General features: G+C 50.2%; 1 protein-coding gene across 1 annotated transcript; it reads right to left on the reverse strand.

The window, feature by feature from the left end:
- Positions 1-1,031: 1,031 nt before the first annotated feature.
- Positions 1,032-19,640, reverse strand: UAP1L1 (UDP-N-acetylglucosamine pyrophosphorylase 1 like 1). Its single transcript, XM_075905282.1, has 9 exons — positions 19,309-19,640; positions 14,417-14,621; positions 11,454-11,629; positions 10,152-10,324; positions 9,064-9,257; positions 7,654-7,794; positions 5,540-5,725; positions 3,454-3,520; positions 1,032-2,607 (listed from the first exon to the last, which is right to left on the reverse strand). Exons 1-9 carry the CDS (start codon positions 19,634-19,636, stop codon positions 2,506-2,508), a joined length of 1,572 nt encoding a protein of 523 aa, XP_075761397.1. The 5' UTR covers positions 19,637-19,640; the 3' UTR covers positions 1,032-2,505.
- Positions 19,641-25,664: the final 6,024 nt, after the last annotated feature.

The raw sequence follows: 25,664 nt of genomic DNA on the forward strand, positions 1-25,664 counted from the left end.
TCCAGCCCGATTAAAACAGGCCCCAGCCTGCCGGGCTCGTTTCCAGCCCCCATGTTGGGACTGGCTGCCAGCTCCTGGCCTCCACGTTGGCGCTGGCTCCCAACCCCTGCACTCAGGCGGGGGCTGCTGCCGGCTCCCAGTTTCTATGCTGGGGCTATCACCAGCTCCGGAAAGCCACAGACAGGGAGTTGCTCCCAGGGAACCAGTTAACCGTTCACATCCCTAAGCAGAATAGGAACATAAGAATGGACCATGTAGCCCAGTATCCTGCCTTCTGACAGTGGCCAATGCCAGCTGCTTCAGATAAAGTGAACAGAACTGTGAGATTCACCCCCTGCTGTCCAGTCCCAGCATCTAGCAGTCAATTGGTAGCTATGGTAAAATGCTACATTTTAGGTCTAGCTCATTACTTTGAAGGTCAATGCCTGAAAACCATCACCGACGATCAGCTGTTTGACAGAATATGTGAATGGGGTTGGTGCCTTCAGTAAGTACTATTTTATCCTGAGTGGTCCAATCCAATAGGACAAATCCTACCTTTGATCATAACCAGTAAACTGTGTGGTAACCTCAGAAAATAATGCTGTCTCCCTACTTGCTAAATCCTTGGCCTATATTCTACACCCTAGGGCTGTTCCATAGGACTCCTCACCGCTTTTGCAGATTCAGACTAACACGGCTCCCCCTCTGATACTTTTGATCCCACATAATGTAACTTCAGCTCTATTGTGCTCAATTTCTGGATTAATGCCATACAGTCAGATTTTGTAATAAAGTGTGCTATGCCCATATCTTTTAAAACAGATCATTGATAATACTATGCTTGTATTCCACAGCACAAATGGTAACGCCCATGATATTCAGGGACAAAATACCCAGTGTATTACCCACATGCAAGAAATAACAATGAAAGCCTACTAGAAATCATAGCAATATCTTTATTATAGAACTGTAGTTAAAAAAAAAAAAACTTTGGGAGACATAAAATAGTGATCTTCCTTTGTTTTATAAAAAGTGTCATTCACCATAAATGCTAGAATTATTTTAATCCAATACTTGACAGATACACATAATTAGTATTTGAGAAGTTCCCTTCAAATCTGTTTTATTGTTCCAGTTTAAGACAAAGAGCTAGGAAAAGAACATTCAACATCCATTTGAACATACACTATACAAACCCATATCAACAGCTACCTGGTCAGGGGATGACAGGTGTGTTAGGCTGAACTTTATATATGTTTTTAACTATGAAATGACTCTGGTGATATCAGTGCACCACAAAGCACACCAGTGTCAGAGTAAATTCTGCAGAGACCAAGGAGAAGGCACTTTCAACCCCAGCCTTAACAGGTGGCTCTCCCAGGTCAAGATTGAGGTGCAGTTTGCTACACATGCACTGTTAATTAATAACCCAACTTATCAATCTCGCACTTTTCACTAAACGTAATTTAAAGGTAACTTTAAGAAGGACAAAAAGAGTAATGAGTACTGGACGCATATCCTTCCACTAGATTATGAAGACATGTATTGCTGGTTTTTTGCTTATATAGCTTATGCTAGGAATAAATAATTCTTGCCCTTCAGAGTTAACACTTTTCTCTACCACCTGGATTTGTTTCAATTACTGTTTTGAGGCACTTAGATAAAGTCCAAACATTAGAGATGTGCTATAAAGCAAAGTGGGAAAAAAATTAAACCTAGGACAGAAGTAATGGCAGGATCTTATAAAAACATTTTTATACTGATTTTTACAGACTAAATCACAACCTAAAAATGCAATACTATGCCAGGTAGAATCCGTCTAACCTGCGTATCTCCGTATTTTGTTGGAGAGGTGACATCTGGACATGCAAGCCTTTTATTCCTGATTCTGCAAACCTTATGTTAAGAAAAATATCTTCACATCAGGCGCTTCAGTAAAATAAAGAGGCCCAATTCTATGCATTTGGTACGTGAGTACCATCATCAGCAATGATTGCAGAATTCGGCTCTTTGCAGGATTAGGAGGGGGAAAACCCAGATATTCAGGAGAAAGGGCCCAGTCCTAGAACGTGGAATGAGACTTGAGGGAGGTCAGCACTTTACAGAATTTGGCATCAGATTAATCTTCATATTCACACACAACCCCCAATTATGTTGGTGTGAATGAGATGTAGTAAGAGGTGAATTAGAACCATTAATCTGCAATACTGATGGATTTGGTCCCTATGAGAGCGTCAAAAATAAAAGGAAAAGGCTCAAATACACAAACAAAATCTGTTTAGTAACTCAGAGCACAAATAAAACTTCATTCATACCTGAACCTACACAGATGCTGAGATAAAGATGCTGTCTTCAAAGTTAGCAGACAGAATTAAAGCATGTGTCTATATATTTGTCAGCTGAATTGTGACTAGCATTTGGCATCAATTTGACAATGCAATACAATCAATTATCCCTATCATTAATAGCAAAGTCAACAGCTTAGTAGCATCTGCTCCCAACATAGAGCTGATGGCCAGATTTTTATTTTTTCTTCATTCTAGCATCTTCTAACATTTCTGTTTTACTCTCATCAAGTATAAAGGGCGAATAGAAATCTTTGTTCTTCATTTGTGTTTCCAAACCCTGAAAAATATAGGAAAACAATATGCAATTTGGTTGTAAACTTCAGACTTGGTGAATTTTGTTATTTTTAGTGTATTTAGTGGTGGGAAAGGATGACTCACAGCCCAAAAGTCTAAATGTTTTTTGACTAAAGAAACAAGCACAGACAAGCAGCCCCAGCTTCCCCTGTAATACGCTACAAAGCTAAACCCTGTGTTTCCACAGAGATGCAAAAGAGCTTAGCCTAGCCCTGATGCTCTCAGAGTCCCTCCTGTCATTCTTGTAGGGATGTTATTTCCCATACTATCTATTCCAGATAAGGATACTCCCTCCCCCCCCTCCCCCCCAAAAAAAGTTGCACTACAATCAATTTCAGAAACAAGACTCCACAGAGTTCGTGTCTCTCGAGGAGGCAGAGTGTATATTAAGCAGTTTTGTTGTTAAGTATTATTTGCTCAGTATCGGAGAGATCCTTATCTGATATACATCGATGTGCAGAATTACACCATCTGAGAATCTGGTCCAATCAATGTATTAATCATTGTATTTTGTACCTCCAGAGTGGTTTCAGAGGATCTCAAAGCATTTATAAATCTTAATGATGTCTCAGCTCCAGGGGAGGCAGATATTACAAATCTCATTTTATAGATGGCTAAAAGCGACACACACAGAGATTAAGGGATTCAGTGAATGCCATACAGTGAATCAGTGGCACAGTCAGAAATATAGCTCAAAGCTCCTGAATCCCAGGCCCTCTAGTCTAATCATTACCCTATTTCCCAGCAACTGCAAGATAAAGAAACCAGCTTTCTCAACAGGAAAGATACACATACACCATCAACAATCCCTGCAGACAGTTGTACTCACCTCTCCAAAATAAGACACCAGTGGAGAAATCTCACACACAGCAGGAGGATCTTCAGTTCCTGATAAACTAAAGGAGAAAACCAGGGATTAATCTCTCTGTCTGTACAATGAGAGCACCCTCGAGAGAGTTCAAAGAGAGGAACAGGCTACCAAAAGGGCGAGTGGTAGTTACATTCAGAGATTAAGCTCAGGTCCCGTGACAGTTTGAATCTTGAGTGGGGGTAAATAGAAGAGCCAATGTTTCCTAGCTACTTCAAAACTAACAAAACAAATACATGCAGATCCTGATGTGGGGCTTTTTAACGGACACGAACAGCTTCCAGCTTTCCTGGACTATGAAATGATGAAACACCAGCCCCTCCACAGGAAAGGCTTGTGTGAATAAAGTGTGAGAAAGGACGCATCTGAAATGGGGATTGCTATATAGTAGCTGACAGCCACATATCAGAACAACACTGCTATCCAATGAGAAGCACTGGTGCAAGCAGAGTAGCTTACACCTCTGAGCCCTTCCTGGCAAGAGGAAGATTGACTGCAACATAGGCTACGTCTAGACTGCATCCTTCTGTCGACAGAGAGCTGTAGATTAGGCACATCAAAATTGCTAATGAAGCAGGGATTTAAATATCTCGCGCTTTATTAGCATAAACATGGCCGCTGCTTTTTTTTCCGAAACGAAGCTTTTTCGAAAAAAACCCCGCAGTCTAGATGCAGATCTGTCAAAAATAAACCCTTTTCCTCATTTTTGGAGGAATACAGGATCTGTCGAAAAAGGGTTTATTGTTCGACAGATCCCCATCTAGACTGCCATTTTTTTTCAAAAAAGCGACGGCCATGTTTATGCTAATGAAGCGCGAGATATTTAAATCCCTGCTTCATTAGCAATTTTGACATGCCTAATCTACATCTCTCTGTCGACAGAGAGGTGTAGTCTAGCACAGCCAAAGGCAGTATTTCAGCTAATGTTCTCTGTGTCAGGATTGCCATCACGGGGGTCAGTTTTAAATCCTGCCAGAGTTCCACGGGGGTGCGGAAATAAAATACTAACAGCCTTGGCCACGCCCCCTTTCCATACCGCACCACTCACATCTGGGGATGCCCGATCCTCTACGCAACCCTGGCATAACTCAGGTTATGGCCACCCTATCGTGCTGCAACCTCAGCCCTCAATGGATGTCCTGTTAGCAGAAGCCTCTGCCAGAGTTTATGCCTAGCGGCAGGGGCAGATGATGATTTTGCGGAGCCCAGAGCAGCACAATTTCGCGGGGCCCCCCCTTTGACACGGCGCATGCGCGGGGCTTCTTGAAGCGCGGGGCCCAGGGCGGCCGCCCCGCTCGCCCTGCCCTATACCCGCCCCTGCCTAAGGGTGTCTCAACCTCATTAAGGGTCTCTGCTGCGACTTGCACCCAGAACACATTCCCTCTCCCAGGGAAGTTTTGCTTGAAGTCATGACATTTCCATGAAATTCTGTAGTTGTAGTGGCCAGCGTGGCTGATCCCAAGGCCACCTGAGCAACTTGCCCCAGGGCCAGCCACACCGGCCACTGCTGGAGCCACCCGGTAACCATCCGCTCGGGTGGCTCCACAGCCAGTCACAGCAGCTGCTGCTGGAGTGATTCTAGGAACAGCCGCATCAGCCACGGCTTGGTGACCCTGGACAGCAGGCCCTGAGGCCCCCCACACCGACTGTCAGTAGAATTGGACCTGGCCCCCCATAAGTGCAGCAGTGCTCCAGCTTTCCCCCTGCCCCACTGCAGCAGGGCCGGGGCAGCTAATATTTAGAGAGGAGCGTTTATAATACAAGTCAGAGACTGGTCACAGCCTGTCCATGACTTTTCCTATAGATACCCATGACTAATCTTAGCCTTACACATGATCTATGGTCACTAATGCAGCAGGAGGAGTTATTCATCTCCATCTCCAGCAGCATGGCAGTGAAAAGCCTGGGGAAGAACCACACCCACCACTGCAGGAGACTCTACCCCAAGAAGAGACACATTCTGTGCACCAGTGCACAGGCAATAAGCCAGCCCAGACCTGGTAGTGACTGGGAGGGAAACACCCCACCGTGTCGCAAAGGCTCTCACTTGGGTTTCTCTGGTAGCCTGCTGCCATTTTCATCCAGGAACCTGGCTCCAGCCTTCAGAGCCCAGCGGTAATGCTGAGCAAGGAGGGACCGCCGTGCTGTGGTGGGAGTGTCTGTGCTGGCGTCATCTGCATTTTTTAAGGGGGAGAACTCCTCTTCCCTCAAAACTTCAAATGCAACAAAATTCCTGTCAGGGAAGAGGAGGGGAGACAGCGAAAAGAAGCTTAACACTGGTCCTCTCTTGACGGGACGGACCCTTCCAGCTTTCACAGGGTAGCTCGGAGGTAGCGCAGCCACAGCAAGGTTAACCCGGGCTAAGCCCATCTGCCCAGGTGGAGAGGGACTCAACACAAGGGTCATGGGCTGGGGACACAGGAGTTCAGGGGAACAGAGGGCAGCTGGATAGGAAGTATGCTGTGAAGAGGGCAGGTGACCGTTCTACAGAGCTCCTAGGCAGAAGGCGTCAGGGTGCAGCAGGGCCAGGGCCAGTCAGCCCAGAGGGGGTTTCAAGCAGGGGAAGTGAGAGGCAGCAGTAAGGCCGGAAGCTAGGCCGAGTAAGCCCATGAAAATCTGTGACAAACAAACAGGCCCCGCTGAACTCAGAGCCCTGACTTTCTAGACCAAGATACTGTCAGAGTTACTGAGATTTCTTTCGTTACGAGGGGCTGAGGTCAGCAATGCCAGTCCTGGTTTTGAACAAGCCACCTGCACAATACAGTCACGCCTGCCTGCACAGCTGTGGAAGTGAACCTCCCGGGCCACCTCAGGGCTGACGCTAGCACTCCAAAAGCAGCCAGCCAACAGCTCTTTAACTCTGTGCCTCAGGCTGGACCGTGGGTACTGAAACGCCCCCTTCCCCCCACCCTAGGATTCAGAGCCTGAGCCCAGCACAAGCTGTGACATAGAAGCGCTGTAGGCCCAGGTGTCTAGCACACGCCCTGCTAGCCTGAGTCTATTGAGCCGGGGCGGGAGGCTTGCAGCCCTGGGCAGTGTAAACAAAGCCTATAAAGTGCTGTTTTTCCGTAATTGGAAATGAATAGAATCTGCCCAAAGCAGCACCTGTACATTTTTGAATTTCAGATGTGGAAGCCATCTGCCAGGGCCTTCTGCCCCTGTTAAAAACACTGCTTATAGGTGGCCCTTTCACATTTTGAAATGCAGCTCTGCTGTTGGAACACAGCTATTTTGCTACTGTATTGTGGTACACTGGTTTACTTTGGAAGAGTTGCTCATTAGGGGTGGGTGAGCACCCTGGATGGTTTCTGTCGGTAACCCTTCAGGGATCCTTGTTCATCAAAACAATAACACTCCCCAAACATGGACAGTGCAAGCAGCTGTACAACACAGATAAGTGAATCCAATTTTGGCCAGCTCAATCTTAAATTAAATCCCTTTAATATAAATGGATTTAAAAATCAATAAAACAAGAAGCCACCAATCTCAGGCTGAGGTTCTTTTATATTTTAACCTGGAGTGAATCTTTATTGCTGAATTCTAGACTCAGGAAGACAGGTTTTAGAATAAGAATTACAGTAGATCCTTGAGCTATTAAGGGCAACTCCCTTTTCTACCCTCATTAATGCTACTTTACAGCTGATCTTTTATAGGCATTAAAAGTCAGCCAATTCAACACTGACTATTCCAACAGCAATCATAACTTTGTCATACAATTCTTCCATAGTGTGTGTTATGGCTGTATATAGTGCTAATTGAACAACTTGGATTAATACGTATGTAAAATTGAATAGCATCCTGGGTTGTCACAGGGACCACAATTTGGGAAGGCCTGATTTCTGTGGGCTTATGACCTCATGGTTGAGAATTTAGCAAATGTAGGTTTTGCGTGGAATTTCCTTGTTTCCCGTAGAAGACTAAGGCTCATCCCATCAGCTAGCAACCAATGGAGTGTGCAATAATTTTTGCAGACACTCAAAGGAACCTAGTGAGCTGGGCAGGGAAAACCCTTGGGGCCATCACAGTGCCAAGGTATCTCAGCAAACGCAACAATCATTTCACCAGCCAATTTCAAAGTCCACACTCCCCAGACCAGCGTGCTGCAGCCTCTAGTCATCAGAGAGAAAACTAAGAAGAAAAAGATTGACATCTGCCACTAACTTAGAGAACTGGAACACATCAAACACAAACTTCTCCAGCTTTATTCCATTTGGCTTTAGCGGCTTTACCAGATTTCCCTCCTCGTCCACGTAGGGCACCTTCTTTATGGCTACGTGCTGCTTCAGCTGGGGCTCATATTTCCTGCCAGGGTGAAGAGGGGGAAAAACAAGTTCATTGATTTCATACCCAAAGCATAACAGGGAAAATCTCAGGCGTCGGAAGCAGAAGGCTCATTACTTCTATTGCCCTGCCTTGGCATTACTGAGAGCCCTTCCTGCCAAGCTCTTTACAAACCGAGACCTACATGATGCTCAAAGACCACTTCGCAAACCACAGACATGGAGCCACCTCCGTGGGGAAAGGTGGCAGCCATTCTGTGCCACCGACAGTAGGCAATGGGTAGGGCAGGAAATGAAGAAGAATCCTGTGCCCAACTGAAATGGCAGGAAGAGATTTTTAAAAAGTAATTGCCAGAGCTGGAATTAGTCCAGGACCGTTAATTCCACCAGCTCGTTAATGCTCCCAGGCCAAAGCCAAATAATCACAAAACCTAGCACTGAATTCCATAGAAGGTCTGCCTGACCCAAGAGCGAGCAGATGCTAAATAAAGCTCACTGGATCTGGCTCTACATATTAAAACAACCTCAAGGTTGCATCTCACCCAGGGAGAGGGGCCCTCAGGCAGCACGGCATCCCCAACATTGATCGGGCCGACTGGTTCAGGCAAACCTTTCATGGAGTTCAGTTCTAGATCCTGACCAGATACTGCTAGGCCACGTCTACACTGCTGCTGAGCACAGACAAGCTCAGCACTGGAGTCTGAATGAGCTGGCTCTGCAGCACGTCCCTGCCACAGCTGCGAATGAGACTGCAAATCAGACGGAAGAGCAGTAGGGCAGAACAGCTCCAGTTGTGGCTGGTTTCTTAGCAATGGGCGGACATCTCCACAAGAGGAGAGTCAGACTCCGGCTCGTCTGTATTAGAAAACTTGCCCCGCTGTAACCGACCTGATCTGGAATTGATTCAGTGACCCCAAGGCAAGTGCACGTGAACAAATTGAAGCTGCAATTATACCCGTTTAGCATAATGCGGTAATTACCAGATTGAGCCAAACGAGAGAAACCCATCTCTATCAGGGGCTTGCACTGTTGGACCGACAACCATGTGGTTACACCAGTGCAAGAATCCTGGGTGCAGGCCAGTCCTCAGACAGAGGCTGCTCGGGCTTCAGAGGATGCACCTGCTTTCCGCAGAAGGGAAGGGGAGGTTGCAGCAGCCTACACACCACAGCAGCCTACACACCACAGCAGCCTACACACCACAGCAGCCTACACACCACAGCAGCCTGGCTAGTTGTGGCCATTTCGATTTTCAATCTGAAAGACACCTGGCAGGGGCAGTGGAACTTACTGTGCCACTGTCTCAAGGAAGCTGCGTGTGAAAAAGTGATTGCAGATGCTGCCGGCCCTGTACACCAGCCGCCCATCGGGACTCCGCATCTGTGCGATCTCCACGCTGAGCTCGCTGTACTCCACCACCTGATAGACCCCGTCCACGCGGCACACGACCCCGACAGGCTCTGAGGGACAGGCCTTCTCCACCACCTGCAGCCACAAGACAGAGGCTATGAGGAGAAGCCAGGAGGCAAGGATTCTCTTGAGGTGGGGTTAATCCCTTTGGCATTGCTGGATGCTAGTGTAAACCCTGTGGGAAAACTGACACACGCTGAGATCCTGCTAAGTGCTGATCTGCAAACGCCAAAGCTGCACCTTAAAGGGGAATTGCCATGTACGCCGGGCAGCATTGGTGGTATGTTTGTCCCACGCATCCCTGGCTTATTAGACAGAATTAAGCCAAACCATTTGAAAGGCAATGCAATCCTCGGAGAGAACAGAGTGTTCTGGGGCATTTTTCCCACCAAGGACCTTTCACTTAACCTAACATGAAATGCAAAATAGTTCTAGACACTTCAAGATCCTTATCCATGTTAACACGGTTAACTGCATGCTACACAAATCTCTGTGTCAGAGGCCTGCTGCTGTATTATCCCTAAAACATGCTAGCGCTGCGCCCGCTAACTCCCCACTAAGGGAGTGGTTAGCCCGGAATATTTGTAAAAGATACACAGTGTACCCCCAGTGCACACATGCCCTGGGCTCTAGGTCTCGCAGGGGTCTCTGAAGAAAGAGCAGGGAGTCAGAAGAGAAACAATTTCAGTTTGTAATTTCCTGTGCAAGTTGATGAAGCACATAAGATGAGCTGAACCTGACTGCAATGGAACCTTGTGGAAAGGGCACAGGGCCCTCTAGCTGCACCTATAACGGTACAAACCAGATGCAAGATTCACCACTGATGCAGCTCACCCGGCAGTATCAAGGTGGCATCTGCATGGACAGGCTGGCCGCGTCCCCAGAACACACCGGAGCTTTGGCCGCTGTTTGGCAGACAGAAACATGACCAGGCAGGCTGGAGAGTGGTCCTATGTCAGTAGTACCTACCTTAGCACCGCAGTCTGCCCCTTTAGACACGCAGAAGCCAATGAAGACAGGATCGGCCATTTTGACGAGGATGTTGTCCACACAGTACACGTGGATATACTGGATACCGCGCCGCTCCATGTCATCCAGGATCTTGTTGTCCACCAGAGCGCGATACAAGCCTCCGTTGCCATCTGGAATGCCAAAGAGGGAGCCCCATTTCCTTAATAGCCTGCCACTCAAATCATGCATTGCCTGACTCCAGGCGCCACATGCCCTGACCAATCTACAGCAAGGAGGGTTTTCCTTGTGGTTAAAGTGCCGGACCGGGTGTCAGCTCAGACACGCTGTATTTCGGGCTTTGTTGCGGACACATTGCCTGGCCTTGGGCAAGTCAGTTCACTGCCTCAGTTTCCCCCTGTACAAAATGGAGCTTTGTTCACCAACATTTGTAAAGCACTTTGAAATCCTTGCAGGGCAAGTGCTACAGACGTATTAAACAGAGGCAGGGAAATGACTGCCACACTCCTTGTCTTCCTAAGCTTCGGACTCAGCCACAGTCAAAACACAGCTTGAAAAGAACTCGGTGTGCTTTTAGCTGGCTGTCTGTAACCTGAAGGAACTGTCGGATTTTCCCTTCAACTCTGTTGGGTTTTATACGAGGCAGCCTTGAGCGCTCACACAATGCACAAAAGGTGGCTCGACCTCACTTGGCTACACCTTTACAACATTCCCAAGACCTCCAAGGGAAGACAGCACTACAGTCGGCATTGGAGAAGACACCCCTGCAGCAATCCCTTCCCCAAATTTGCTGCTGCTTTTAATTATGCACAAGCGGAGCACCTGAGACCACTGTTTTTAAAGTGATACTTAGATGGTGCTGGAGACGTTCCACTCCAACATGGAATTTTCCTTTGCTAGAAAACAACCATGTTCCCTGAAGGGAGTCTCAGCCATGTGATCACATTGCTCTCTGGGGTTTGCAGCGTAATCTGCAGACTGGGGGCCGGCACAGCAGGGGCAGGGACCAGCAGCCCATACGAAGCTCGGCTGATGGACTTCAGTCCTGACATACAGCACCTCTGTTATTGCAACCCAGTTCCGCTTTCATCTCATCCCGCACACATACAGCTTTGCCTGTGTGCCTCCTTCCTGACCTGCAGCAGCCCCTGCTGTTCCAGCCCGGTCCACATCCCCAGACTGAATGAAAGGTTCTGCAGTGTAGGCACACTTCCAGCTCCCCGAGGGAATCCCGTGTGCCCACGGGAGGGGCTGAATTTCAACATGCGCGCCTGTGACTCTCATGGGTGAAGTGCTGGGTACCTGGTGCCATGGCAACTTTCCCCTTCTGTTCCAGGATGGCTTTCCCATCGAACGTTACAGCTGGCAGCATCCTCTGCTCAAACATGATCACGTTGGTCTTATCCAAGTTAAAGTAATTGTGTTCCAGGAAGAACTTCTCTGTTGGCCCCAGCGTAAACTCACTTGTCATGATGTACCTAAGGGTGAACAGAAGCTGAACAGTTAGGATAAAATGCAGTAATAATGCATGGACACACATTACATGCACACACACACGCACCGAAACAAAATACACCCTTACAGAAAAGCCTCATAGATCGAACTTAAGAAAGATGTAATCTCTAGGGGCTTTAAATAATCTACAGCATTTAATCAAGAACGTTCTCTCTGCTACTGATCTAAAAAGTTCAACAAAGAGCTTCCATTTCTGGTCAGTTCTGTAGGATACCTACAGGAAATAGCACAGACCTGAACATAAACTTTGACCACACTTAAAACATGCTCCTGTCCAAAATGAGCTGGACACCCGTGTGTTAGAAGATCATTTAGCAACCCAGTTAAGGGACAAAAAAATAGTTTCACCTTATCAAATGAAGAGCATAAAAGGGAGAAAGACGGGTTCAGAGTGGGTTTTGATCCCTGCCAGATCTTATGGGCCAGTGATGAATTTTCAGTAGATTGGAGCAAACTTTTCATGAGCTCCCCCCACCCCCAGCAGTTCTGCAACCCCCTTTATTATAGGCCTACAGGGGATCTCCTTCCTGCCCACACATCCCCTCCCCCCAGCACTGGTCAGCCCAGTGTATAGATGTCCATGGGACTTACTTCCCCCAACTGCAGCATAAATTGCCCTCAGGGTTTGGTCCGCTGCGTTTTCCAGCGGTCTCCTTCGCACTGAGAAGAGCACCGGGCAAACGCCGAACAGGATCCACTTAGATTTTATATTCTAAAAATAACTCCCCTGATTTCCAGACATGCAGAGCCCCGAGTGCTCACTGATCCGGACAAACACAGTGTCAAATATACCTCACTAAGATGGCCGGCCTTAGCTCTACAGCAGGGCCTCCAAGAGCGACGTTGAATTGAGGCAGCTACTTACAAGCAGCAACTGGATTGCGGCTCAGGGATGGTTTTATGCCTGTTTTCCTGAGACCAGGCAGGGAGTTGACATTTACAAGATTCCAACTGTATTTTAAGGATGAATTGCTAGCAACAGCCTGTTCCCAGAATTGCAGAGTCAATGCTCGCTCCCGCTCCCCCCCCCCCCCCACCTGCCCACTAACACAATAATCCTTTTGCACGTTGCACATTTAGACTGTTTTGAAACCTTGAGGTTTTGGAAAAGCAAATAAGCCTTCGGCAGCCCTGGGATCAACAGTTCAGTTGTAAATAAACCACCCTGACAAGGAGATGGCGTTTCAAGGCTCCCAGCTTTGGCAGTGTCTTACTGAGGGCTGAACTTTTCACGGCTGTGTGACAACACGCTGCTAAGCAACACGTCTCCTGCCCAATGCACCAGCTTGCCCGCCTAGCCAGCAAGCTCCTCGGGACTCTGCCAGTCCCAACTGGCCAGGTAGTAACAACCAGTGAACCCCAATTCCTGAGCTCCCCAGATGTGTCCTTCGGCAGCGGTCAGTCCCTCTCACCAGACACTCAGGGTGGTTACGAAGTTTGCTACCTCCAAAAGGAGAGCCACACGCGCTTGTTAGCTGAAGATCTGAACTTCTCTAAAAGACCGAGATGGTCTCGTGACAAAACAAGAATAAGTTTACTAACAACGGACAAGCCAGCCACACTTTCTACAGACTGAACCTTCACTTTGGCAAGCCACAAGCTTTGCCTAAGCAGGAGTTTCACCTCTGGTTAGGTTCTAGAGACCTCAGTCCCTCTGGGTGAAGGATCCACTTTTCTCAGATGACACCTGCTCCGGCCTCGGGTCTCTCAGGTGATAGAAGCAGAAAGCCATTTGGGCATCTATTTCCCAAAGGCCATTATCTCTGTTTCAGGAGCCAGGAAGGCTCTCTGGGGATACGGCCTCCATCCCTCCTTGTGATTAGTAAGAGGTTTTCTACCACCATTTGCTAGTTTGAGGCTTTATTTACCTTCTACGTAAATGTTCTTCCATTGAGCGAGGCAAGGACAGAAATAATTTACGTTGGAGAGACAGTCAAGCGGGAGAAAGTGCACTCCTTTGTCAAGGATGGGCTGGGTTTATATACAGTACTGCTTGCTGAACATATTTCCAGCACACACCTCTAACTTGCCACATACCCCACACATCCGTATCAGTGGCCAGCATGTCCCCAGTTTGCATAGGACTCCGTACCTGACACCTTTTAGCTACAGACTGTGACAACAGTGAGTTGGGGTAATAAATGTGTCAGGCCTGAGGTGAATTATGATGCAGTTTGCCCTCTGCTCCCAGTTGCACAGCTGGATTCCTACCAACAGCTGGACAGTCACAGCAGGAGATGAAAATAAAAGAGCCATTTTAGGAATTGCTGTTCAGGATTTCCTTGGTGGAGCGAGAGCAAGAAACTAAGTGGAAATGGAGGTCAGCGGGCACTTCCCCTGGGATGGGCAGAAGTGACATTTCCAAACACAGTAATAGGGTGAGTGCTGGGTCTTGAAAACAGTGCCGTGGGGTTTGCCCATCCTTAGGTAGGCATCAGAGGAAGGCAAGAGGCACCCGTGCCCCACCAGCTCTCAGTGTGCAGGGCCCTTCTGTGATAAGAACCCAGAGAGGTTAAGGTTGAAGAGGCAGCATGGCCCAGCGGATCAGGCACCAATTCTGCTAGGGATCTGCTCAGTGAGCTTGGACATATCACTCTCCCTCTCTCTGCCACCATTCTGCCCTTTGTCTGTCTCATCTAGATACATCAGAAGGACTGTCCCTTAATGCGTCTGTCCAGCGCCGAGCACAGCATAGCTGGGGCCTCTAGAACCAGACATGTACCGTGTGTCCACAATATCGTGCTACCTACCATGGGATGGTACACGTTGTGCTGTATTTCTCGCCAGCAAGCTGCTCCACTTTGCGGATTCTTTCTGCCTGGATCTGATACAGGGTCTTACCACTGGGCAGCCCCACGCTGTACATGCCCTTGGGATAGGCCACCCCCAGGCGGGTTCCTTGCCCTCCAGCCAGGAGCAGCACGGCCACTTTGTTCTGGGAGATCTGACGGAAACCTGCTTGGGGCAGAAACCCAACGAGAGAAAACAAGGGGATGGATCAGCAAACAAACCAAGGAGCGTTCTGTGTACCTCTGCACAGACAAGAATGATGCTTCAGCAAAGAATACTCTTCTCCCCATTGTTCAGGTCAGGAAACTGAGACACAGAGAGGTTAAGTTCTCAAAGGTTACATGTCAAACCACACCCCTTGCTGGGTCGCCAACAGCATGGATTGAACCTTTGACCTCCTGATCTTTAAGAATAAGCCTCTAGTTAGTGCTCACATTTGTACAATTCTGGGAAAGCGCTTTTCTTCTTGGGGTACTGTGTCTGCAAGTTCCACAAATGGGCAACGCCCAATATGAATCAAATGCACGGTGCTCATTCCCTCTGGGGCACCTGTCGGAGGACAGGATACTGGGCTAGATGGACCTTTGGTCTGACTCAGTCTGGCCATTCTTACAATCTTATTAAATGCTGAAGGCTGTAGGAGCAAGGGGCAAGCCCAGTATTTGCTTTGCTCCACCAACTCTCCACGGCTACAAAGAGTATCATCTTGTTTTTGACTCCAACATACAGCAAACAGACACACCAAATAAAGTCATTTTCACAGAGCCATTTTTTTCTGACCACTTGAATCCTGAAGAAATGCAGCCAGCTCTCCGTATTTGTGACGAGAAGCAAGAGGCCTGGTTGTCTTGCCATTCTCTCCCCTGCACCAGCATCGTAACACAAAGCAACAGTAAAAGCAATGGACCCAACCCCTCACTGGTGGCAGCGGTGGGACTGTACATGAAGGCTGCACTGAGCCCATTGGCTACGAATCTGCTGCCAGCATCAGTCCTTTGTTTGTCCACGATTAGAAGACGCAGGCCCACCCCGGTGACACAGTCAGGCAGAGGGGGACATTATCACTTCCAAAATAGCTAGCAATGCCAAAACAGTGGCACGTCAGAGAGCTAATTACACAACACTGTAATTGCACACCATGGTGTCATTGTTCAGCACACTGCAGTTAAAGGGACACACCCCCAGCGTGAGAAGACATTTCTGCACACAGATCACTTTTCTATGCCTCAATTAAACATAAACAACCCCTAATAAGGTCCAATCACTTTGAGCATTTAGGGGACATTAAAGCCCATTTCCCCACTGGAGCAGAAAATGGGAATTATGGGCCATTTTCCAAGTTCAGCAGGCTCCAAAATGCCAATGCCCCAATCTCTTACGGATTCCTCCTTGCTGCTACTCACTTTCATCTTCTCTCAGCTTCTTCCTTCAAGGCCACACTCTCTGAGCCGCTCTCCCCGCCACGCTGAGCCACAGGGGATCCCTGCTCAGATTATAAGGGTGGCTGGGCCGTTATGCTCATACAATCCGTGGATTTTGCTGAATTAATTCCTCTTTGGACTCCAGTCTGTCTTTTAGGAAAAGAGCCCATCGTGGTTTAAAATCTGCCAGTGACGGAGAATCCATCGCAACCACAGGTAAATTACTCCACTAATTATTTCTCCTCCCTTGACTCTCATTAGGCAAGTGCCTCAGTTTACAAATGTGTAAAAAGCAGTTTCCAACCTGAAAGGAGGGGGGCGCATAAGAATTCACTGATGCAGATAAAGTCCAACATAAATGCAGATAAACGCTCAGGTCTTATAACGTAAAGTCCTTATTCTGCTCTTCGCTTGTCTGCCCTCTCTCTTTCCCATGTACTTCTCCCATCCGCCCGCTGTGTGCTCAGGGATTGCTAGTGGTGCTCTTTCGCGCTGTGCGCTCTGTACAAGAGCAGGCAAGGCTAAGATCAGCCGAATGAAGGCTAGAGCCAAGGGGACGGACATAGGAGCTGTATAAATAAGGCTCCTGCTTTGGGGATTTTTAGTCCACTAGCCTCTAGAAGTGGAGCCCATTTTACTTTTGCTTCTTATGTCCCTCTCAGGACGGGCGGGACATGCAAGATCAAACTCCAGAGGGAAGTTGATCAGCTTTAACTGCAGGCAAAACTCAGGAAGCACTGGGCAGCCACTATGACGCTGGCAGACCAAATGCCAGCTCATTCCAAAGCCCCTGGCCAATTCACTTATGTATTAGTATAGATTAAAGTGGTTGTTAATCGCACAAGAAAGTATTTGGCGTTTAAACATTATGAAAACGAATGGGGTATTACGTGCATATTTCACTTTTCTGTAGCCTGTTGTAATGTAATGACAAACACTTGCATTGCTATACCCATCAAATGAGAAAGAAGATTGTGTAATGCAGATGAGGCACTTTAGCAGAGAAGTGCTAATTCCTGCACGTTTGAAGGCAAGTGATCATTGTGTGTGACGACCAGAAATCTCCTCTCTCCACCAACCAAAGAAAAAGCCCCCCGGATGGCAGCCCTGTCAGCTTGTTTTCTATGAGAAGCTGTAAGTCTGGATTCAGAGCAAAATCCTGTAACTCTGGGCTGCTTGGATTCTTACAGGGCTCAGGATCAGATGCAGAGCAGAGACCATCTGGGTACCCTGAAAAGATCTTTGAGAAATCAGCAGTTTATTACATCCCTGCCACCATTTGGACTTACAGGCAGTGACCCGCTTGTACATACATTTTACCTGCTCTAACCATTCAACGTCTATTTCCTTTTCTTAACTAATAAGTCTATAGTTAGTTTAGCACAGAATTGGCTGCCAGTGTAGTCTTTGGTGTGAGATCTACAAAATAGCTCTACCTGGGTGAGTGGCTGGTTTCTTGGGACGGGGAGTTACCTGGAATATTTGTGATTTTTGGTGTAAGTGACCGGCTGCGTCTAGACTGGCATGATTTTCCGCACATGCTTTCAACGGAAAAGTTTTTCCGTTAAAAGCATTTGCAGAAAAGAGCGTCTAGATTGGCACGGATGCTTTTCCACAAAAGCACTTTTTGCAGAAAAGCATTCGTGCCAATCTAGATGTGGTTTTGCGCAAGAAAGCCCCGATCGCCATTTTCACCATCGGGGCTTTTTTGCGCAAAACAAATCTGTGCTGTCTACACTGGCCCTTTTGTGCAAAAGCTTTTGCACAAAAGGACTTTTGCCCGAACGGGAGCAGCATAGCATTTCCGCAAGAAGCACTGATTTCTTACATGAGATCGTCAGTGTTCTTGAGGAAATTCAAGCTGGCAAGTTTTTCCGCAAAAGCACCTGCTTTTGTGGAAAAACTTGCCAGTCTAGACACAGCCACCATGTGTCACTAAGTCCAATTTGTCATGATGGCAAGATAGGCTGCAGAGTCTAAGAACTATCTGTGACTGCATGGTAGCACTAGCTTAGTGATTGGTGCTGATGTGGTGAAATTTAATTCTAAACACACTGCGGGGTGTCTGCCCTGCTTTTGACCATCTGACCAGAGGCAGGTGCTCATGGTCCTGAGCCACTTAAATCACTAGGACAATCCACACTGGATTCTGCTAAGCACAGTTCTAGCAGCAAGCTGACCAGATTCAACAGCACCTGTGTGGCCATGCGGAGTGGGGTGATGGCTTAAAAATGAACAGAGGCCAGTGCTGAAAACAGTCTGTGGGGGAAGGGAGAGCAGTCCCAGAAATTGAAGGTAGACTCGCAAGCCCAGTCCACACTCAGTTTTTGTACCAATTTAACTATTTCTGTAGTTAGCCCAAATAATTAAATGCTACAAGCCCTTGCTGTGGATGCAGTTGTACCGATATAAAGATGTCTCACAACAGTATAATTTCCCCCTTCCTTAACAGGAATGAACTACAGGTATGCTGGTGTAACTACCTAGCTACTAGAACAGCTACAGCCACTGGGGGATAGGTATGTGTGTTGCACTTTCAGGATACCAACAGAACCGGTGTGTGTGGACAAGGCCTTGGGATGCTGGTGCAGGGATGATGAGAAAGGCAAGGGCCCCAGGCTGCCTTTATCTTGTTCTCTCCAGAAGAGCCACAGGCAAAGCATAAGGCTTGCTAACAGCAAGACAATCAAGGGTGCAAGGGAAGGTCCCCAAATGCAGAGCAAGCAGAGTGCCTTGCCCTTCCTCGTTACCATTTGTGATACTCCTGTTCACACTCCTGTGTGAACTTGGCCGATTTGCCTGCAAACAAATTCAAAGGGAGTCAGGCTCGGAGCCTCAGGGTCAAGCTCAGATGGGCTGCAAATGTTGGCACGGGGGCGTTTTTGCATCGCTGAAGGGGTGTCCCTGCAATGCCTGAACAAATGCCATAAAACAACAGCACTATTCAAGCAGTGGGCGCGCCCTGGACTTACAGACAGACAATCGGATATTTTCTGGTTTAGTAGCAATCCCCTTCCGATGACTCCCCACGCGGTGAGGAAGTTTCAGGCAGAGCCTGGGGAGTCTCGTTTCCACTCCAACACGGGAGGAAGCGGGTTTGCCCCGGAAGCTCGCGAGCCCAGCTGTCTGCTACTCCCCGAGGGGCTACAGAGCTGTTTGGCACTCAGACGGGATTCAACTTCCCCTCTGCAAAAGGGGAGGGGGAGTCAGTGACTGCGCCCCGGTCCATACGCCCCGCGGGTGCAGGCGCTACCAGGCCGGGGGGACGGATCCCAGGCAGCACCGCCCCAGCAGCGGCAGGAGCAGAGCCCAGGCAATGCGAGGGGGCTGAGGGGCGCGCTGCGGGAACCGGGCCGGGGGACCCGAAGCGGCCCTTGGGGGTCCCGGCGCCGGGCCCCGATCCCGGCAGCAGGACCCGCCCCGGGACCCACCTTCCGCTTCCCACTGGGCCAGCGTGGCCGGCTCGCTGCTGCGGACGCTGCCCAGGAACTCGGCGGGGACGGGCTCCAAGCGGCCGTCCAGGCGCTCCAGGGCCCCGGTCTCCCGGGCGCGGGCCTCGGCCGCCCGCCGGCAGTGCGCGCCCAGCTCCCCCTCCAGCAGCGCCAGCGCGGCCAGCAGCGCGTCCCGCTCGGCCGGCGCCAGCTGGGGCCAGAAGCGCAGCAGGTGGGACTGGCCGGCCAGCTCCAGCCGCGCCCGCGTCTCCTCCGGCGGCGCCATGCCCGGCTCTGGCCGGCCCCTGCCCGCGGCCGCTGTGAGCATGCTCGGGCGGGGCCGGGCGGGGCAGGGGCAGAGGGAGTGAAAGGCACCGGACCCGGGCGAGTCTGGGGCGGTTGCTAAGCTGGGGGGCCCAGTGGCTGGGCGCGGTGCTGAGGCAGGGGGCGCCCGTGGGAGACGCCCTGTGTGTGCAACCCCAGCTGCGCGCAGGGCCATTCGCCAGCCCAGCACCCCCCCCCCCCCGTCTGCTCGGGGGGCTCTGACTTCCGCGGGGGCTGAGCCCTAACAATGCCTCGTCGGGTTGCATCCCTGCGACCTGCCTGCACCTACTCTCGCTCTGAGCAGCCACAGCTGAGCTGCTGCCCTCACTGCCTGCCGGCCATCCCGGTCCTGGGCTGCTCGCCACCCGCGGTTTCATTGATGCCTTTGAAACACGGTTCTTCTGTGGCTCTTCTTGTCCCTACCACCTCATCAGTTACCGTGTGCAGAGGGGAGCCACTGTGCTCCTCGTGTGGAGTTAGAGCAACGCATGACAGACAGTAATTGGTGCCAGCGCTGAGTTAGCGCAGGCAGGGGTTCCTGGTGAAGCGCTTCCTCTGGTTTCATTGTGAGTTTTGCAATCCATAGCTTTTCTTTCCATGTTTATTTTCTTTCACCCATGGCACCAATTTATCCTCGTCTTTACCTCATATGATGACAATGTGATTTCCAGGGTTTTGTCACCGCTTTTTCCATTATTTTAGATCCACCAGTGAGGATAGCCTCTCTCCCCTTTTCCATTCAGTCCAGCAGCATCCTGCTTCTTCTCATGCCTTCTCATCAGGCTAGAATATACTTCCAAAATAAGGCCATGTCTACCGACGGGCCGTACAGGGGTACAGCTGTACCGTTGCATCTGTGCTGCTGTAAGGTCGCACTATGCCAGCAGGCAAGATCTCTCTCACTGGCATAATTATCTACCGCCACTCAATGGGCATGGAGTACGTTGGTGGGTTATGTTCTGCTGTCGATTTTGTGCTGTATGCACCAGTGCTTTTGTTGGTGAAATGTACGTGGATAAGGTTTTTTTCACACCCCAATCAACAAAAGTTCTGCTAGTGCAGACCAAGGCTTAGAGAGTAGACTTATAAAGTTTGCAGGTAAATACTGTAGGATGAAATTCAGGGACAAATGCAAAATACTCTGCTTTGGAAGGAACAATCGGTTACACACGTGACAAAATGGGAAATGACTTCCTGCAGAAAGTCATAGGGGATCACCAGCTAAATATGCGTCAACAGTGTAACACTGAGGCAAAGAAAGCAATTCTCATTCTGGGATGCATTAGTAGGAGTGTTGTAGGCAGTGCTTTTTTTGTAATGGTACTGGCTGGTACGAAGTACCGACACCTCCAGACACAGTACCGGCACCTCCAATCAGAGCTCAACAACTTTTTCCCCTGGAGTACTGGCACCTTTTTTTTTAACAAAAAAGCACTGGTTGTAAGCAAGGCACAAGAAATAATTTTTCCACTCTACTCTGCACTGATTAGGCCTCAACTGGAGTCTTTTTAAGAGCAGGTTAGACAAACACCTACCAGGGATGGTCTAGAATAGACAATACTAGTCCTGCCGTGAGTGCAGGAGACTGGGCAAGATGACGTCTCAAGGTCCCTTGGAGCCCTATTATACCATGCTATACAAAATGAATATCCTTAAATCAAACTCTAATAAGTTAACGAGAAGCACTTTTCTCACTCTGCCTAGCGGTACATTCCGATTATTATTGATAGAAATATTTGTTCATAGGTTTGCAGGTAGATGGTGCAATTGACATTTGTCGATATTTAATGATAAAAATGGAATTTTTCCAAACCTAGTTGTAGGACGGAGTTTGGCTACCTGGGCACATGCAACATTGTTCTCCAGGGGAATCCCGGGTTCCATGAAGTTAAGCCCTTATTTAATTTAGCAACTTCTTATGAATTGCAGTAATTGACGCTACTCACGAAGTGTCACAAGGCATGAGGTGTTGCTGCCTGAAGCATTGCACTTTGCACCTTGCCCAGCCCTAGTTGCAGAGCTGTCCTTGGAGTTATGCTTCCCTCCTCACCCTCCACCCCCTGATCCTGTCACCTACAGGCAGTGGTCACAGCAAGCGATCCACTAGAAATGAAACGTGAAACAAACAACAGATCCCAAGGAGGTGGGGGGTTGGGGCGCTTTGCAGTCCTGCTCTAGACACAAGTTCCTGTCCTGGAAGATGGGATGTGGGCAGGCGCCCTGGTCTCGCCCTCTGCAGCATCCTGTTTTCAGAAGGAATGAGGGCTGGCAGTTTCCATCATGTGCTCTGTGGCTGGGGCTGTTTCTGTTTTGTGGGCCAGGGCCAGCAAGGGCCCCATTGCAAAACAATAAGATCTGGTTACGTGAAAATGCTCCATCAGGCCCACTGATGGCAGTGGGGACAATGGGGGGCAATTGCACAGGGGCCTGGAGGAAGTAAGGGCAGCGGCAGCTCCGATCCAGTCCTTTTCCACAGTGCTGCTGTTGCACTGTGGCAGCAGCAGGGAACCCTGCAGCTCAGATCTATAGAGCAGGGGGAGGTCTGGAGCTCCCTGCCACCTTAAATCCCAAGCTCAGATCAGTGGTGGAGGCACAACGTGCGGTGGGGGACAGGAGCTCCCTGCCGCTTTAAACCCCGAGCTCAGATCAGTGGCAGCGGCAGTGCAATCCAGGGTGGGGTGTAGGAGCTCCCTGCTGCTTTGATCCCCCACCTGGGCCTGCGGCGCAACAGGGCAGGGGGGCCGAGAGAGCAGAGTGGGGAGCCAGGCAGGATAAGAGAAGGAGGGAGGCGAGCTCTGGGGGTAGAGCCAGGCATGGGATTGCAGGGAGTCAGAATGCAGGAATCGGGCTGGGAAGGCAAAGAGCAGCGGGGTGTAGGCAGGGACAGCTGAGAGAAAGGAGCTGAGGGGGGTGCCCGGGTTGGCTCGGGGGCAGAGCTGGGCTGGGGGGCAGAGAGGGGGAGGAGGGTGGTAGGGGCACTTCCAGGCAGAACAGGGATTGGGCAGCGACTGACCAGAGGGTCTCTGGTCGGGTCCCCGTAGCCAGTCAGCAGGCGTGGAGGGCTGGGGGAAGAGACAGAGGGAAGAAAAGTCACTTGGTGGAAAGCTCACAAGCCCTCCTCCAAAGCAAACAGAGCGAGTCCGGAGAGGCCCCGCCAGGCGACCAGAAGAGCCAGAAAACATCACAGGACTCAGCCTTTGCACCTCACTGAGAACCCCTCTGGGCTCCTCCGGCTGCACGTCCCACCCCTGGGGCCCCCGCCCATCCAGATTTCCTGTGTCGATGCTTTTCTGGCTCCATACTATCCCCTACACGGAGTCGCTGGGAGTGCTCCCAACTGCTTCTTCCATAGAACTTCTGGAGCTGGGGGAGGGTCTTTTATACAGCAGGTTGCTTCCAAAGTCATTCAGCATATTTTATCTATGTGACTCCCCAGGCAATAATACCATCCAACCTCCACTGCCCCCCCCAAAAGAAAATCCAGTTATGACCCAGTCCTGGGTTCAAGCTGAAAGGTAGTGAGTACTTGGATCAGTTCTGTTAGGGGAGGCAGTGTAGTCTAGTGGATAGGGCACTGTGCTTTAAAACAGGGGACTTCAGCTGTATTCTCATTCTGCCATTGGCTTACCAGGCGCATGGATCAATGTTCATGTGGTGCTCCCCATCAGGACGCAGTCCAAGTGTGGGAAGCTAATGATCCGACCAGCGGAGCAAATCCAGGGATGAATCCTGGTCACGCGCAGGTTGTGCATACACTATGAAGATTGGCTTACCATGGGCAGCAGCTGTCTCCTGTGCCTCATCTTTCCTCCCACAGGATGGGGATACTAACAGAGATGTTAAAAATAGTGTAACTGCTGAAGATCTCATTGGGAACTGCGAGCCATTGGGAGATGCAAGGCTCCCTTTCTATGGACACTTAGATAAACAAAGCGCCCCGTGGCCCGCCAGTGGCTCACCCAGGCAGGCCCGCAGCCCAGCTTTGAAAACCTCCGTAAATTTATCCCACATACGACTGTTCGGGGGCTCCAGGAAGAATTTGGTGCAACACGAACATATTGCCACTGCAGTTTTAGCCTTGTGAGGAGTCTATTTGCAAAGCTGCTGACAAAAGGCCATATCGACTCTCCCCCTCACCACCCTGGGGGGATACATTTCTGCCCTAATCCTACATTTCTTGTGAGTTTGCATCAAAATTTGGCTGTTGCTTTAACATCTACTCTACGTAGCTTCGGGTTCCAAGAAACAGAAAGTCCATGCTGCTTTGAGACCAAAAGCTAGAAAATGGGGCATTAGTTCATAATGGCAGCATAGGAATGTATTGCATCCCAAGCACGATATATCCAAGTGTGTGGACTGTACTGAGAATCGGACAGGCTCAGCGCGTTCAGCCATCTCGAATATGGGGATGGAGGAAGGGCATTTTTCAGAGGAAACTGTTCCAAGCAGAACTGGCTGAGTTTGCCGACTGCAACTAACCTGCGGCCGGGCCAGGTTAACTTTTCTGGGGGCCCGGAGATAGCAGATTTTGTGGGGTCCCCCTACGGGTGGATCCAAAAAAGAGGGGTTTGGTGTGTGGGAGGGGACTGTCAGGGAGTGGGGTCGGAGTACAGGTCTGGGTGGGAGGTAGGGTGCATTAGTAGGCTGGGGGTGGGGGTCCAGGTCTGGATGGCAGGTAGGGTGTGGGAGTGAGCTAAGGATGGGGGCATGGGATCTGGGAGGGAGGGTGTTGTGGGAGGGGCAGGAGACTGGGTGCTTACCTGGTGCAGGTCCTGTTTGGCAGGGGAACAGGTGGTTCCATGCCTCCCTGCGCTTGCAAACATCACCCCCCGCAGCTCGTCCCATTGGCCACGATCCCCAGCCCGTGGGAGCAGCGGCAGGGGCAGGGGGAAGGAGCCTGTACGTGAACAAAACTTTCCTCTTCATTCAAATTCTGATTAACATTCTATCCCTTTTGGGCTGAGCCTCTGGCGCCAACGTATCGGTGTGGAGCAATTCACATAGCCAGCCAGAGCCGCCCTCCTTTCATCCGTTTAAGCAGCTAGTATCAGCAAACAGAAGCAAGCTGCCACTTGTGCCTGATCGGTAATGGGGAAGGGGCCAAAATCGCCAGGCAAGAAAAGGAGCAGCCGCACGTCGGGAGGCGATCGGCCCAGCGGGGGAGAATCGGGCCCTGTGGCCAGAGGTTCCTATTCTCTGGCCAGGCAGCGGGTGTAAACCTGCCGGAACCTCTCTGCCGCTGGAGAAAGGCAGCTCCACACAGAGGAGCTGGTCGGGGCCAAGCCCCCAGTGTCTGACCCAGCGCCTGGGCTGTGCCTGGGACCCACCACGCAGTGTGCTCTGCACAGCTCTGGTGCACCCCCTGGCGGCCGGCACTACCCAGAGTGCTGGGAAGGACCCTGCTGCTTTCGGCAAATGTTCAAGAACAGGGGGTTTGGTTTTAGGCAACAGCTACAGTCAGATTGCACCAGCCAGCAAAGGGGAGCGTTTCACTCGGGTTCCTGGTGCCAACTTTCCGTCCCCTTGCAATGGACCATGCTCCAGCCCCCGCGTACACGGGAGGTCAAGTTGTCTGAAGTTCCTCGCCTGGCATGGGGATGGGAGGGGGGAGGGGGTTCCGGCTCCTGCTCCCTGCTCCTGGGGTAGCCGGCAGATTTCTCATAGAGCTGCAAGAGCCCCCCTTCCCCCTCCACACCTGCACTGGCCATTGCTAGAGTTGCCAGGGGTCTGGTTTTCATCTGAAATGTCCAGTCAACAGGGGCTCCAGTCAGGACTGCTGACTGGGCTGTTAAAAGTCCCGCTGGTGGGGCTGGCAGGCTCCCTACAGCTCCCAGAAGTGGCGACTTGGCCCTCGGCTCCTAGGCCAAGGGATGAGCAGGGTGGCTCCACGTGCTGCTCCTGCCCCATGTACCAGCTCTGCAGCTCCCATTGGCCAGGGGCAGCAGCCAAGGGGAGCTGCAGGGAAGGCGCCTGCAGGCAGAGGTAGTGCGCCCATGCAGTCATCTGGTCATGCCTTCACCTAGGAACACGTC

Source organism: Pelodiscus sinensis, chromosome 22, assembly GCF_049634645.1.
Source record: "Pelodiscus sinensis isolate JC-2024 chromosome 22, ASM4963464v1, whole genome shotgun sequence".
Taxonomy (NCBI): domain Eukaryota; kingdom Metazoa; phylum Chordata; order Testudines; family Trionychidae; genus Pelodiscus; species Pelodiscus sinensis.